We start from the raw sequence: 16,608 nt of genomic DNA on the forward strand, positions 1-16,608 counted from the left end.
AAACATTCAAAAAGCAGGTTTAATGTTATGAATTCCAAGCAACCCCTCGCGGGCTGCACAGAATGGATTCGCGGGCCGCACTTTGCCCAGGTCTGGCATAAACAGAGCTGTTAAACCTCCAACTTCTCAAACAGTTTTCTTTAGTCCAATAACGCCCACTACTCAGTGCTCACCAATGGCCCAGATTGAATTGACGTACGTTCAATAGAAAATATATTTGACAGAAAACTTGGCTGTAATTGCAGAAGTCGTCACTTCATAGTTCATAGCGACATATGCCATCAATTCCACGCGATTAATAACAAGAAATTATGAAAATAGGAACCAAATTATTTCAATTTGAAGAAAGTTACCGCCGAGTCAAACCCATTGACAAGGCCATTGCCTAAACATCGGCAAACTTCAGTTGGCCCCAGTTTCACAGTGTAATAAAGTGCGACCGAGCTTCCAGCAAGCAGCAGCGCGGTTGCCGCCATAGCCTCCCTTTGCATTCGAATAAAGACGGGGAAAGTCGCGAGGGCTTCTGCCACCATGCTGCCAGCCTTGTTTTTGTGCGGAAACGGTATGTCTGGAACAGACACCCCGAGAAACTCGCACAGAGGTCCCCATCCTTCGGAACACTTGTACACCAGAAACCTGTCCTTTGGCGCGGCCTGGAAAGATTTGAATTTCGTGGAACAAATGCAAGCAGGAAAAGTGGGAGCTCACTACACTTGAGCACTCAGTTTCGCACTGGTACTTTATCGCTGATGACTTCCGTGCTTGGAACCTCGAAAAGTACGCATATTGCGGGAATAGCTGTGACTAAAGTTACAAAGTCAACACAGCTAAACTGCGGGCACACAAACCGATAACAATTCATACAAACACTGGTGTTTGAAAATACTTTGCAAGACTTTGCATACATCACTGCGTTCCATACCTACCTAAGCATGCAGTGGCAGGTCAAAGAAAACTTCAGTCTCATTATGACATCAGTCGTGAGCGACCCAAATCAGTGAATCGAAATCCACCCGAATCATTTTGGACGCCATCCAATTCGAATCAGGTCTTTCGAATACAGGATACTTGATATTTACTCCCAATAAACATACTAACCAACTTGTGCGAGCCATTACGAAATCCTAGATATTTTATAGCTTAAGCGATGGTATGGTACATACCGGGGCATACGATACATGTACTGCAGGGTGCACGTGGTAAATGTACAATATGTACATTCAAGACAGCGATATTTCGAAGTGTCACTGGAACTGGTATGTTATTTCGAGAGACTCTTGGAGGTTTAGAACTTCTGTATACAATTGAATGATATATTGATAATGAAATAAACCCTAATATTTTTGGCTGACACTCGAAATGAAGAACTTTGCATACGATTGTTGATAAACAGAAATCTTTTGAATTATCTACTTGTTGCTGACGAGCACCTCTGACGAATATCAGCCGAAAATATTAGGGCGTACTTCCATACGAAGATATTATTCAATTACGTTATTTCCGATATTCACAAATAGGGATTCTGTATTCAATAACATTTCCCACTTGACACATCATACCAATCTAGCGTAGTTGTTTCATACAGAGGTAGATAGCGTGATAAGAAGTTTACCAAGCCATACTTACATGCTCAACGTAAGCATTGTGAGCGCGATACTTCATTTTTAGCATTTGTTCATTCAAGTGATACTTTCTCGCAAAAAACGACTGCGGTTGCCATCCCATAGTGACCATGCCTGCGAAAATAATGGTCAAAAGCTGAGTGCGTTGCAGAGAGGTGACACTTCACGGATGCGTAGGCTATACCCATTGTGTTCATGAGATTCCTTTTAGTCTTCCATTGCGTATATGATAGCGTGTCCACCAATCTCATCGCTATGTTTCCTTCAGCGGCCGCTGTCAAATTCTTCATACTTTGCAGCCATTCTTCTTCACTGTCGCGCATCGTAAGTATGATCTTAAATAGTTTTATGAAACAAATGAGAAGCATATGGCATGCAGCAGATGTGGTCACAGTAGACAAAATTGCTTAAGTAAAAGTAGAAGTGATACCATAAATTTCTACTCAATTACAAGTAGAAGTAGCCATTTCCAAGATTGGCTAAAACTACTCAAGTAGAAGAACTATTTTAAGTAGAAATAAAAAGTGAGAGGTCTCAAAAGTACCCAAGTTATGTCAAAAAGTAGATTAGGTTGAGGCATCGCATACTAAAAGCACCCAATCGAAGGTGTCTACTCCCACAGCTGAAATATGCATCATTGGAACCAACATAAAATGACGATTGAAAATGCAAATGGGATTTCATTCAAGGTCAGTTGTGATAATTTACAATAATTGTGACCAATATTTTTTGAGGTATTCTGTTCACTAATTTCATTTTAGAAGAATCTCAAAATCTCCAAATTTTTGTCGAACCACGTTTGATTTATTTTGGCAACTGATATGATTCCACAGCAGTAGCGCTCATTATAATTAATTGAGAACAAAAGCTATGTGCATTGTGGCCAATCAATGGTGAAGAACCAGTGAGTAGGGACTAGGGATACAGTACCTTTGTCGAACGAGAATTACCTAAACCACATTTAGATTTACCACATTGGAGTCCTTAGTTTGATTCCCATTTGATTTTCGACATTCTACGTTTAGAATCTAGAATCTGATATTTTTTCCGTTATATCAGATAATTTACAAAAGAAAAACCAATGCTAGCTTTATTTCAAGGTCTGGTATGCGTATATTTTCATCAAAGAAGAAATACATGAATAATAAGTACGGTAAATGAAATTGTCCCATGCCACAAATATCAGTGGAATAATTTAACATTGGTTGGTCATTGGCGCATAATTACGTTCACTCACTTTCGCATCGGGAAACGCTTTAGCCAACTCCTCCCAGAAAAAACAAGCAGGCGTGTCTACTACCGCATCGACTCCCTGATACATCTTTTGTAAATCTTCTGCGCACCATCCATCATGGAACATTTTTTTGTACTCCTTTTGCAGAAGATAGACATTCTCGGGGAAATCATACACCTTATAGCCTAGTGTCGTAAGAGCCCAGTTCATCGATTTTGTTCCCGTCTTTGGGAACCCAGCCACGATAACCTTCATTCTTCAACAGAGAGTTCTGTAACAGTTTTGTCTGTTGTAGAGAGAATATAGCTTTATTAAAAATGATAATCTCAAGTGACAGCGACAGGAAAGAAAACAATATTTTATGTCATCAATCGCACACCGGTACTGCATCTGGAGCCATGGAGGTAATATGTGATCAACGGCATAAACAATATTTCTTTCAACATGCAAATGCAAATAAAAATTAGCACTTCTTTAATACATACGCCATAATGGAAACTGTCCCGCATGACCACAAATATGCCACGCTTCTACTGACATGCAGTCGGTGCTTGCAGTTCACAGGAGTTGGGGTTAGGGTGGTCTCTGTACCAGTGTTGGGATCAAGTCACTACCTTCGAGTCACGAGTCAGCTCTAGTCATGCACATTTTGACTCGAGTAAAGTCAAGTCACTCTTTTTTTTCGAGGTGACTCGAGTCAAGTCAAGTCACAAGTCAAGTCACGATTCGAGTCAATTTTAATTTTTGAAGACCGGGTGATGATGCAAAGTCATTACATTTTGCTGGGTGGAAGACAGATTAATTGGCCATTTATCTTGAATGAAATAACGAATATGAAGTTAAATATACCTTCAAAAAGGCGTTATATCGCTCGGGCACACGTAGAACTGCCAATAATATACGCGAGTAACTGTAGGAACAAGCTACAGTATGTTATTATCATCCAAAATAGAGGATCGAATGTGAAGCCTCGAGAAGTTGCAACAAATTGATATGGTACGATACACTACCCATCTACACATCCGTGACAATAGAAACGCATAGACTACATTCGTTCGATTCAAATTATACAAGCAGGTTGGTAACGGTGAGCACTGCATAATGTAAACACTGAGCCGTCTAATAAACAAAGATACGTTGCTATTACATTAATCTACTACCACTACGACAACTTTTTCTGTGATTGTTTCGTTTGCGGTCAATTTATTTGTGGTGCAACAATGGAGGATCAGTGAAACTTACAAAGAGACTCTTTGGAGTACAGAACCTCATGATTAGGGAGATTTTTTTTACCTAAGAAACGGAAGATTTTGACCTAACAAATCAATGTAGCAATGGAGTATCAGCAGGCCTGTTTATTTTTGGATATTGGGTTTTATGTCCTGGAAGAGTCATATTCAGTCCCTAGAAACTAAATTATCACCAAAGTGCGGCCTGTTCTACAGCCTTGGGCGCTTCATGCCAGCATGGGTTCTTCTGATACTCTTTAAATCCTTAATCCAATCGAAGTTACATTATGGCATCCTCTGTTGGGGGGCTGCCAGTAAAACTGCACTCAAGCCGCTGCAGAAACTACAGCATAAAGTGCTCCGAATCATAGCTAGGGCCCCAAAGGGGCCTGGCTGCCCATCCAATAAGTCGCTGTTGAAGAGATTCGGCGTCCTAAACATAGAAGATATGCGGAAACTAGAAATCGCCAAGTTTATGTATCAGTTTCACTGCGGTCGTTGCCCCGAATATTTCAATGACTTCTTTACCTCCGAATCAAAAGCGCACAAGTACAACACACGCGCGTCCACGTCGTCCAAATATCATATGATCGACCGAAAAGATCATCGCTCCATCAAATATGCCGGACCTGATGTGTGGAACAGTATCCCGCCGGCCATCCGACAGTCGACGAGCATGTCCACATTCAAGTCGAAATACAAGCAATTACTACTAAATAAATACAGTCCATCCTCAAGATTACCGGATCACGACTGACCTGCGATTCCCATGACATGCCGCCCTATTTCTTGTCGCATTCTTCTTCTATACTATCTTCTTTACTTTCATTCAGTGTGCATGCCTCCTCTTTACATCGCCTAGTCCAAGGTGGGTGTCAGATTCCATAGACTACTCCTTGTCGCTTCGACATCTTCCTGTCTTTTCATTGTATCGCATTTTTGTGGTGTATTGAACTGATAAAATTGCTAATAAACCAATGATGATGATGATTTTCGGAGATTCTCCAAAAATACGATTTGAAAACATCCAAAAATAAGCTTTTTTTGGTTGATTTTTTTCAAGTTTTTTAGTGAAATAAACGAGTCAGAGCAGTGTAAATACTGCTGAAACAACCAGGAAACTCACAAAAACACACGCAAAACAGCATGTGTGTGAGGCAGGGGGTCTCCGAAACGCCAAAAGTAGGCTACATCCACTCACTGGAAGGACCAGAGGCGTGGCGACAAGGGTTGAAGAGGCGGCATGGTATGAAATCGTACGAGTGTGGTGCCGGCTGCACCACTGGACCTTGTGGCGCAGGCCGAATACCGCCACCTCTACAGCAATCACTTCGTCCACACGATGATGGGACTGAATGCTGGTTACCTCAGACAGCAACAGGACTTGATCCAGGAGATGAAAAGTACGTACCCCAAGTTTGTTGACACCTGTTGGTTGTCAATTAAGAATATGACCAATTGGTTAACTAGACACCGTACCCAACTCCTCGGAGTTATAAACGAGAAAAGTCCGGCCTGTGCACCTTAGCCGCAGTGGTGGATCCAACTGATCGTCCTCGATCGCATGGCCACGGAACTGAGCACCACCGTCACGATGCTTCAGGGACTTGCCCATCTGATTGTGGAGCAGCAAGGGAAGCTCCATCGCCTGGTCGAACGCCTTCAAGCTCAGTGCCCAGCTGAGGACTGGGACAATGACACCCACGGCGAGGAAGGTTTTCTGGTTAGACGGTGCTGGGCTATCAAGTTCGCTGAGGCACGCAACTTCGTGGAGGATCAGGGGTGTGCACTGTGCAGTCCTCAACGTTCTCGATAATATCGACGAAGAGGAGAAACAGTCCACGTTCGAGGCAGCAGGGAGAATTTATTGCAGGGCTCATCGACGGCATAAAGAAAATTGAAGTTGCCGACAATGAAAGGGTCCTGCCCTGTGGTGCAACCTTGTAGGCAGGACAGAACAAACACTTCTTGCTCTTTTAGATTCTAATATTATCAACAAGAGTGATACATATATATATGCTACTTTATTTGCAGCTCAATGAATTGATCGACAAACACCGGGGTGGGCACCTGAGTAGATACAGAATATCAAAGACCAATTCCAATCCATATCTCTCCGATACAAAATGGACGTCACTTCAAGCGCTTGTCAGGAGTAAACGTTAGGAAGATTGAAGAGTTTGAAACCAACCGACAGTTCTTTGGACCCATACGGTTTGATGTTTCCCACAACTGCGACGGTCGAAGCCAATTTCTCGAAAATCAACTGGGAGAAGGGTCTCTACCAGGCGTCACTGACTGATTTTTATTTGGAAGCCTTTCTTCAGGCCAAAGACTTTGTGAAGAAAGCATTGGAAAGTTAGATCAAGATCACTGATGATGTCGATGTGTTGAAGGACATGAATACATGATAATAACATACTTTCGGTGAAGTTTTCTAGTAGTATTAGGGCTTGAAAACACCTTCAATTCTTATTTTGGGAGATTTTCCAAAACTAAAATTTGAAAACATCCAAAACTAAGCTATTTTTGTTATTTTTGGAGAAATCCAAAAATAAACAGGCCTGAGTATCAGTGATAGGTGCAATCAGTGAATGACAGGCTGCTCTCACAAGTGACACTGGCGCAGAGTCAAGTCATCTCATTTTTGCAAAGTGACTCGAGTCAAGTCAAGTCATACAAAAACGTTGACTCAAGTCAAGTCACGACTCGTGTCATCCCAACACTGGTCTGTACGTATGTAAGTGGTTATTAACATCACCAAAGGGTGATATTGATCTTGAAGGGGGTGGAGTTACAAAGAGGGTGCCATTAGGTGCACTGGGAATCTGTGGGGGCATTACACAAATGTGGTGTAACAGTATCCTAATATAGTTCTCACATGGATATCTAGACCAGGGGTTCTCAAAGGGTGGGCCATGGCCCACTGGTGGGCCACAGGAGCATTTGAGGTGGGCCACAGAGCTATTTGGAATATTGTAGAACTTGAAAATTTGGGTGTATTTGTTATGTTATTCGCTCAAAAATATATTCATATTATCAAATTATACGTAGGCTACCTTACGTTTTTCATCCGACTCTGATGGGACGTAATGGCACGCATGGAGTCACAATCTACAAGTCGAAAATGGGAGGGGAAACGGAGGCTTTTATCCCCCGGCTACGTCAACCTAGGGCTAACGGCAAGTTAGTGCTGAAGTGATCAAGTATTCCAGCAGGTCGTATGCCGTTGAAAGGGGTGCGCATTAAACTCGGACAGAAGTGTAGTTGATATAGACTTACGGTACCTTGGCAGGTCGTATTATTGTAATATAAAAATAGCCATAATCGTAATTTATTATCAATTCAACTTCCTATCGAAGTATACGGCACCACCACAACGAATCGTAATGTATTGAGGATTTAGAGAAGTGCGTGCATTAATGTTTGGAGTCGGTTTAAAATTTCCGGCCTTGAAATCATTTTACATAATGTAAGAGTCACATGAAATGATTGTACCATTGGATTGAATGTTCTGACATCGCCACTTAAGTAGATACAGGACATACTATATGTACATTGTACAGCTTGAACATTGAAATATTCTTTCATCAAAGAATTGTTTGAAGCTGGCCCAGCCCCAATCCGCACCACAGTGGAAGTATAACCGCAATCACACAGTTGATGTGAAGATCAGATTATTGGGTTTCGCGATGTGAGTAGAACAGCGGCCATATTAATGTACACACAAAAGTTATGCGATCTACCAGGACCATAACCAATTGGGGGAGCTCAAAGAGGCCCAAATTTCTTTGGTCGTTTGTTTGTTGGGGGAAATTTATTCAACTTGAAAATTTTCGTCGCGCTTCGTGCGATTTCATCGCTTTGAAGGTCTACATTTGTAATGATCAGAAAGAGATAAATGCGCAGATTTTAGAGAAATAGGCATATCGGCGCCAGCGATGACCACGCCTTGGACGGGACAATGACTCTAGGATAAGGGGTGGGCCACAGAACATTTTCAAACCGGAAAATGGGCCATGGGCAAAGGACGGCTGAGAACCCCTGATCTAGACTATCATATATATAATATATCTGTGAGTTCAAATTTACTCTCTAACAAGATTAATTATGAAATTCACTTTCATCACGTTTTGACGGTAAGCAATAGCCTACGTTTTGACGAATGCCAGAGGTCAGTACTTTTCATATGAAATATTGGTTCCGTGCTTGGTGTGCATAATTTTAGACAGCTTTTCACCTGGAATTGGTGATGGCGGAAGCATCAGTATCAAAACCTGACAGTAACTAATAATGCTGACCGAGTAGCCAGCTGTGTAGCCTTATGGAAATCAAGACTCACTGTATAAGATATTTGTGCGAAGTTTTTTCCAGTACAGTATATGCATAAATGTCATCGAAAATATCAACGTTGTTGCCCTTGTTGGCACATCAAATCAAATCGAGAAAGCTGCACACATTAAGCATCAAATCAAGCATGTATTGTATTGTATATATGTGGCAACCCGACCATGGGGGCTGAAATGCAGTAGTTACGGTACTCAGTTGTTGTTTACTGATATATATCTTACCTGAAAATTCAATTAACTTCACAGTTACAATCGATTTCGCAAGAATTGCCGCCGACAGAAATCGACCATCCAACCACTGAAATAGAAAGAGGCCGAGTCGTAGGAGAAATTATGTAAACAAAACGATTGCGCAAATTCCTGACCATCAGAGATGAGCGGATTTGAAATTTCTATGTCCTAATCCAATCCAAATCCGAACCTTGAAATCCAAATCCAAATACTAATCCATAACTTTTTCATATTCAAGTCCATGTCCAATCCTAATCCGATTCCAACTGGAAATTTAGAAAAAATACTAATTTATGCAATGAAGGGATTCAAAAATTTTCTTTCACAATCAACGATTCACTTGATTCAAGATAACTTAGTAACCATAAGTACATTAATAATTGATCTGAATAAAGTTTGTCGCCATTCGCCACACGACATTTCAATCTCCCAGAAAATAGGTAAATCCAATCCAAATCCTAATCCGTTCCGAAAAAAATGTCTAATCCAAATCCAATCCAAATCCGTCAAAATTTCACAAATCCTGTTTTTTCAAAACCTAATCCTAATCCATGCTCATCTCTGCTGACCATCGACGTGTGACTTCCCCGACCACTGAGCTCTGACAAGAGTTGGATGAAATCACTGAGTCATATAACCAATTAACCATGTGATAAGGGCGACTAAAGTCGGAATTAGCGACAGATGACTGCTCAACGTATTTTAGTAAAGAGTTACCGGAAATAGAGTGTCTGTATTCCTGTATTCTGAGTTCCTGTACTCACAGGAACGGTCCCATGCCGTCTACTGACTGTCAGGCGTCGTGGTGAGCGGACGCGTTTTCAGCGCTCCCATAATGTAGCTATGATAATTGTCGAAAATCCAGGATTCTAGAAGACAAGAAGTCGATTTATCTAGTTAGATAGACAGAATCTTCACCAACCAAATTGATACACCAACGATACAGCAAGAAATCGGTTGAAGACGCAAAAAGTTTGATGAACTGGATATATCATTTGGTAATAGGATATCAAGACTGAACAGAACTGTGGTTGCTACATCAGGAAATTTGCCATTGGCTGCAATACTTCACCAAACGTCAGACAATCAATACCGATTTGGACCCAGCTTCGCCAACCGTTGGACAAAATACATAGCAATTTTGAACCGGAACTCTACTTGATATTATTCATCCAAAGGTTTGGTGCTAATATATTTCGATATATGCTACTGTAAAATCGCTATTTGTAGCGCTATTGGCCCACATAATTGGATTAAGTCAGTGTTGCGTGACGCGAATCGAACTGCGCGAACGCATAAGTATCTCCATTCACTGACAAGCTAACATGGAAATTTGGGTCAACTCGGAATCATGACGAATAAGAATAGTTTCCCACTGATCAGAAAGTGTAACTCAATATCGATCAACGAGACGGCATCAATTCTGCAAGCCCCGAAGGGTAAACAAATTAGTTTGATTCATACAAATATCAGAGGATTGCAATCTAATTCCCACCATGATGAGTTAAAAGACCTTATCGTTGACCTGAAGTCACCTACCCTCGTAGCAATTTCAGAAATAAACTTTTCAACCAAACCCACGCAAAACGTTGATATATCGGGCTACAACTTCGAGTATACTCCGGCACCGAAGTCAAAGAAATCTTACGGAGGTGTTGGTCTTTACATTGAAGAAAAAATTCCTTACGAAATTTGCACGGACTACGATCTGAATGTCAAAGATTGCGAAGAGCTATGGCTGGAAGTTGATCACCCAATTGGAATCCACAAATCTTTTCTTGTGGCCGTATTATACCGTCATCCCACGAAAAACATACACCAATTCGCAAAAGCGTTGGAGCGCTCACTGGACAAAGTCAACAGCGACAAAAAGATGTGTTTCATTGCGGGAGATATTAACATAAACCTTCTAAAACACAAAGGCAACGCATACTCCAATGCCGCCAAATCCGCCGGTCTTTACCAAATGATCACCGAGCCTACACGCATAACCGAAAAGTCAAGGACTTTGATCGACCACATATATACCAACTCGCGCGACATGGAAATCATTCCATTTGTCATTTCGGCAAAAATCAGTGACCACAACCATATTGGTTTTCTATCACAAGAACAGCAAAGGACACCCCCCGAAACATATCACCTCTGCAGACGACGAGAGTTAGTGGACGAAGAAGCGCTCGATGATGCCGCATTCAATCAATTTAAAACATCAGCCATCCCCCACATCTCGGTAAACAACTTTGACGAAAAATTTGTAGAGTTTATGTCTGCTATCAAATCACTGCTGGAACAATTTGCACCTCTACAGCGCCTTTCGAGAAGTCAAAGAAAATTGAATCGAAATCCGTGGATGACCACAAAGCTGATTCAACTTATCCGTAAACGTAACCGGTGGCATAACCGAATAGACACCATGAACTGCCCAGAACATGAACGAGAAAGATTTCGACGTTTCAGGAATCGCACCGTGCATCTCATTTCCAAGGCAAAAGCAAAGTACAATGAGAGATTTTTCAACAGACACATAAAGGACACTCGAAAAACATGGTCAGGACTTAACTCTCTCCTACATCGGAAAAAAGGCCATAAGTCTGTTTCGGAAATTGTGAATTCGGATACCGGAAACAAACTTTCAGACCCGGCGGCCATCGCGAATCACTTCAATGAATATTTTTGTAACGTAGGCCCAAATATTGCTTCTTCTATTACAAAACCTGTGTCGGCCAGGTCAGAGGTGAGATCGATATCCCAGTCAATTGTGCTTGAACCTACGACCAAATACGAAGTAGAAGTAGCCATCCACAAACTGAAATCGCACAAGGCCGACGGCTATGACCAAATCCCATCATGGTTTTTAAAAATGATAAGCCTGCATATCGGTCAATATATGGCCCATTTTTTCAACTTCATGATAGAAAATGGAGTCTACCCAAGCTATCTAAAAAAAGCCAGAGTAGTTCCTGTACACAAAGCTGGGGATAGAACTAATGTCACCAACTACCGTCCGATATCCGTTCTCCCATGCATCGGGATTGTATTCGAAAAGTTGCTCCTCTCCCGCCTGTCCTCATTCCTCGCCAAAATGTCTGTCATTTCCCCTCAACAATTTGGCTTTCGAAACAAACACCAAACCGCTCATGCCCTCCTAACAGTGGCCGAACAGTACTATGATATCTCAGAGAAGCGAAATGTGGGATGTAGCATTTTTCTCGACCTAAAAAAAGCGTTTGACTGCGTAGATCATAAAATTCTCATCTCGAAATTGGCGCGTTACGGACTTCGGGGCCCACAACTTGAGCTCATGAAAAGTTACCTCACTGGACGCCAACAAATGGTTGCGATCTCAGACACCTTGTCCTCTCCTCACCCGGTGACCTGTGGTGTGCCCCAGGGCTCAGTACTTGGACCGGTCCTTTTCACCTTATATGTCAACGACATTTTTGAAACCTCCTCATTGAACACCACACTGTTCGCTGATGATACTCACCTCCTCTCTTCCGCATCTTCGACGGCAGAGCTAGATGCCCTGACTGGTGACCAAATGCCCAAAGTCCATGAGTGGACGGCCCAGAACAACCTTTGCATAAACGCCTCCAAATCGCAATTGCTGACAGTTAATTCAAAAAATAACCTAACCGTTAATATCGCTGGTCAGCCCGTTTCCAACACAGATAATGCCAAATATCTCGGAGTTTTACTGGACTCGAACATGTCCTGGAAGAGTCATATTCAGTCCCTAGAAACTAAATTATCACCGAAGTGCGGCCTGTTCTACAGCCTTGGGCGCTTCATGCCAGCATGGGTTCTTCTGATACTCTTTAAATCCTTGATCCAATCGAAGTTACATTATGGCATCCTCTGTTGGGGGGCTGCCAGTAAAACTGCACTCAAGCCACTACAGAAACTACAGCATAAAGTGCTCCGAATCATAGCTAGGGCCCCAAAGGGGCCTGGCTGCCCATCCAATAAGTCGCTGCTGAAGAGATTCGGCGTCCTATACATAGAAGATATGCGGAAACTAGAAATCGCCAAGTTTATGTATCAGTTTCACTGCGGTCGTTGCCCCGAATATTTCAATGACTTCTTTACCTCCGAATCAAAAGCGCACAAGTACAACACACGCGCGTCCACGTCGTCCAAATATCATATGATCGACCGGAAAGATCATCGCTCTATCAAATATGCCGGACCTGATGTGTGGAACAGTATCCCGCCGGCCATCCGACAGTCGACGAGCATGTCCACATTCAAGTCGAAATACAAGCAATTACTACTAAATAAATACAGTCCATCCTCAAGATTACCGGACCACGACTGACCTATCGATCTCGCTTCCCATGACATGCCGCCCTATTTCTTGTCGCATTCTTCTTCTACACTATCTTCTTTACTTTCATTCAGTGTGCATGCCTCCTCTTTACATCGCCTAGGCCAAGGTGGGTGTCAGATTCCATAGACTACTCCTTGTCGCTTCGACATCTTCCTGTCTTTTCATTGTATCGCAAATTTGTGGTGTATTGAACTGATAAAATTGCTAATAAACCAATGATGATGATACTGGCAGTTGAACGACGCTTCCGCCTAATCGGCCATCTTGTGCGGCATCAAGATGAGCAACCAGCCGCCGCCATCATCAATCACATTCCCACGGAGCCATGGCGCAGAGGTGGCTCCGTGGCTGGAATCGGAGAACATGGCGCTCGACAATGGAGACTGATCTAGCGCAACGCGGGCTGTCGCTTGAAGACGCCCACGACCGCCTACGTTGGAGACGCTTAACACGAGCCCAAAACTGATTATCTCGATGTTCTTTTGTATCCTGTTTTCTTTTGCCCTTTTTTATTTTATCTAATTGAAAAAGTCGATATATATATATATATATTTACCTATCAGACTACTTTGGTGGACAGTCCTGTTTTGAAGCAGTTGGGCGACAATTATCGCCAACAGAAGGAGACAAGCTAGCAGAGATGAGCGGATTTGAAATTTCTATGTCCTAATCCAATCCATATCCGAACCTTCAAATCCAAATCCAAATCCTAATCCATAACTTTTTCATATTCAAGTCCATGTCCAATCCTAATCCGATTCCAACTGGAAATTCACAAAAAAAAAACTAATTTATGCAATGGAAAGATTCGAAAATTTTCTTTCACAACCAACGATTCACTTGATTCAAGATAACCTAGTAACCATAAGTACATTAATAACTGATCTGAATAAAGTTGGTCGCCATTCACCACACGACATTTCAATCTCCCAGAAAATAGGTATATCCAATCCAAATCCTAATCCGTTCAGAAAAAAATGTCTAATCCAAATCCAATCCAAATCCGACAAAATTTCACAAATCCTGTTTTTTCAAAACCTAATCCTAATCCATGCTCATCTCTGCAAGCTAGGCGACTGAAAATATCTCGATTGGTTTGGGAATATCGATTCCGCGCGTTGTCACTGGTGATTTGCAGTTTATATCGCAGCGTTTAGAACAGGGGTCTCCAACACGCGGCCCGCGGGCCGCATGCGGCCCGCGAGGTCCTATTTTGCGGCCCGCGACCTGATTTGAAAAAAATTCAGAAAAACGCTTAGTAAATCATGTTGAAACGCTAGAATTGATTTCAGTTGAAACATAATGTTGTTGTTTTTCAAAGTGAGCCATTCTATGTGCCCACTATCACTATTACTCACTAGTTGATACGGCTTCGGCATGGTAATATCATTCCATGGATGAAGAATTTGCTGGTACGAATGGGCATATTGCCTTGACGTGCAATGGCCCACCACTGCCAAGACCGAGACGCCTGCAAAACGACTTCGGGCGCTCCAAAAGACAATGCTTTACGAGGAGATAGTTGTCTAGCAAGTAGGCCTACCGTGTATAGCTAACCCCAATATTGATTCTTCAATCCATGGGTGGCCAATCTGCAGCAGTAGAAGGAAAATTATGCGGCTGTCGACACTTGTAATAGCAACCCTAAGTTTTCGCAGATACCCCCTGCATCAGCTGTATCTGGGAATCTGATCACATTGGCCGAGAAAGGATAAATATTTTATAGTAATATGTGAAACTATACTAATATTTATTGACGAAATTCACTCATGAACATGAAAAATTTTTCGCGCTTCGCGCGACCACAGATTGGTTCTCTGTGGCTATTTACAACGTAACTACTAACGATTTGGTGCGCATAGTAAGCCGATATGTGCATATAGATTAGTTCGGAGTGTACCGGCAATGGACATGGACATGATAACGTGGGTATTTGGCCCCAGCTAGTTTATCACGACTAACCACCGGTATGCGGCCGCAGGCTACATGAGTACGCGAAATGCGGCCGTGAATTACAAAAATGTTGGCCACCCCTGTTTTAGCGGCTCAAGAGTGTTGTCATTGTCAGGTATCGTGTACAGCTCATAGTCCAAAATATAATGACATTGATGATCATGATACCTTTTGTTGTATTTGTGTTTGTTCAATAAAATATTAGTTCTTTTGTGGTGACTATAACCGTCGCCTATGTTAAAAAGCACAGCGTTGTAATAACGTAGAGTTATCAGACGTGGTTGTTGAACTGCGTTGCCTACTTTTATATCGATATTGATGTCATGCGGCCCGCGGCCTCCAGGAATTTGGAAAAGTGGCCCGCGACCTATTTTGAGTTGGCGACCCCTGGTTTAGAATATACACGAAATGTCCTCCAACTGCGGTCGCCCTAATTTTTCCCAACTTTTGCAATATCTAATAGACCACTTCAGTGGACATTTGATACTTAGCAGAGATGAGCGGATTTGAAATTTCCATGTCCTAATCCAATCCAAATCCGAACCTTCAAATCCAAATCCAAAACCTAATCCATAACTTTTTCATATTCAAGTCCATGTCCAATCCTAATCCGATTCCAACTGGAAATTCCGGAAAAATACTAATTTATTCAATGGAGGGATTCGAAAATTTTCTTTCACAACCAACGATTCACTTGATTCAAGATAACTTAGTAACCATAAGTACAAACTTAGTAACCATAAGTACATTAATAACTGATCTGCATAAAGTTTGTCGCCATTTGCCACATGGCATTTCAATTTCCCAGAAAATCGATCAATCCAATCCAAATCCTAATCCGTTCCGAAAAAAATGTCTAATCCAAATCCAATCCAAATCCGACAAAATTTCACAAATCCTGTTTTTTCAAAACCTAATCCTAATCCATGCTCATCTCTGATACTTAGGGAGACAATTCGCCATTTTGAATTACCAGACCATGACCATTGCTGTTACTGAACTAAGGTGGACATTGACGTCGTATTATATGTCAAGGTTCGGGAACCAGTTTCGTCAAAAGGGTCATTTACCAATGACAATCAGTTTTGACGTCACTATTTGAAATCCACGACGTCATCGTTGTACGATATCGATGATCGCTATATATAATTCGCCGTTTGTTTGTTTTATATTCATGGCGTTTCGACTAAATTGGTAGTTTGAGAGTATGCCTATATTCATTATTTTGATTCCGTATTCACTGACTTTGAAAACCTTCCACGAAGCAAGCTGCGTCAATTGTCACATCTATTCTGCGTTGTTGAAATGTAAATAACTGTGTTTTATGATTGGTAGGCTATGATTGAGATTGCAGCAATGTAGGATAAAATACCGAAGTGAGCGTAAAATATAGTATGAAGAAAAATTCCGGCCCGCCAAAAAGTTGCACACTCGAAATTTGGCCCACTCCTAGGCTTTTATAAATCACCGCTTACGCGGATCACGTGACGAGGAGGAGCCTAGATAAACCTCTAACACTTGGGTAGGAATTCTGGAGTCGTCCTCAGTCGGATCGAACCCACAACCCATTGGTGTTGCAGCTGTGGATTATACCAATGACTACGCCATTTCACCACACACATATTTGCGTTTAAAAACTGTTGTGAAAATACGGAAC

The 16,608-nt window shown here is 42.0% G+C and overlaps 1 protein-coding gene across 1 annotated transcript; it reads right to left on the reverse strand.

Moving 5' to 3' along the window:
- Positions 1-200: 200 nt before the first annotated feature.
- On the reverse strand, positions 201-8,818 carry LOC145458540 (uncharacterized). The gene is made up of 5 exons (XM_080336942.1): positions 8,657-8,818; positions 2,860-3,142; positions 1,807-1,957; positions 1,627-1,736; positions 201-653 (listed from the first exon to the last, which is right to left on the reverse strand). Exons 2-5 carry the CDS (start codon positions 3,109-3,111, stop codon positions 330-332), a joined length of 837 nt encoding a protein of 278 aa, XP_080193068.1. The 5' UTR covers positions 3,112-3,142; positions 8,657-8,818; the 3' UTR covers positions 201-329.
- Between the last annotated feature and the right edge of the window lie 7,790 nt (positions 8,819-16,608).

Source organism: Botryllus schlosseri, chromosome 16 (assembly GCF_051294905.1).
Source record: "Botryllus schlosseri isolate E-star chromosome 16, Bs_hap1, whole genome shotgun sequence".
In the NCBI taxonomy this organism is placed as follows: domain Eukaryota; kingdom Metazoa; phylum Chordata; class Ascidiacea; order Stolidobranchia; family Styelidae; genus Botryllus; species Botryllus schlosseri.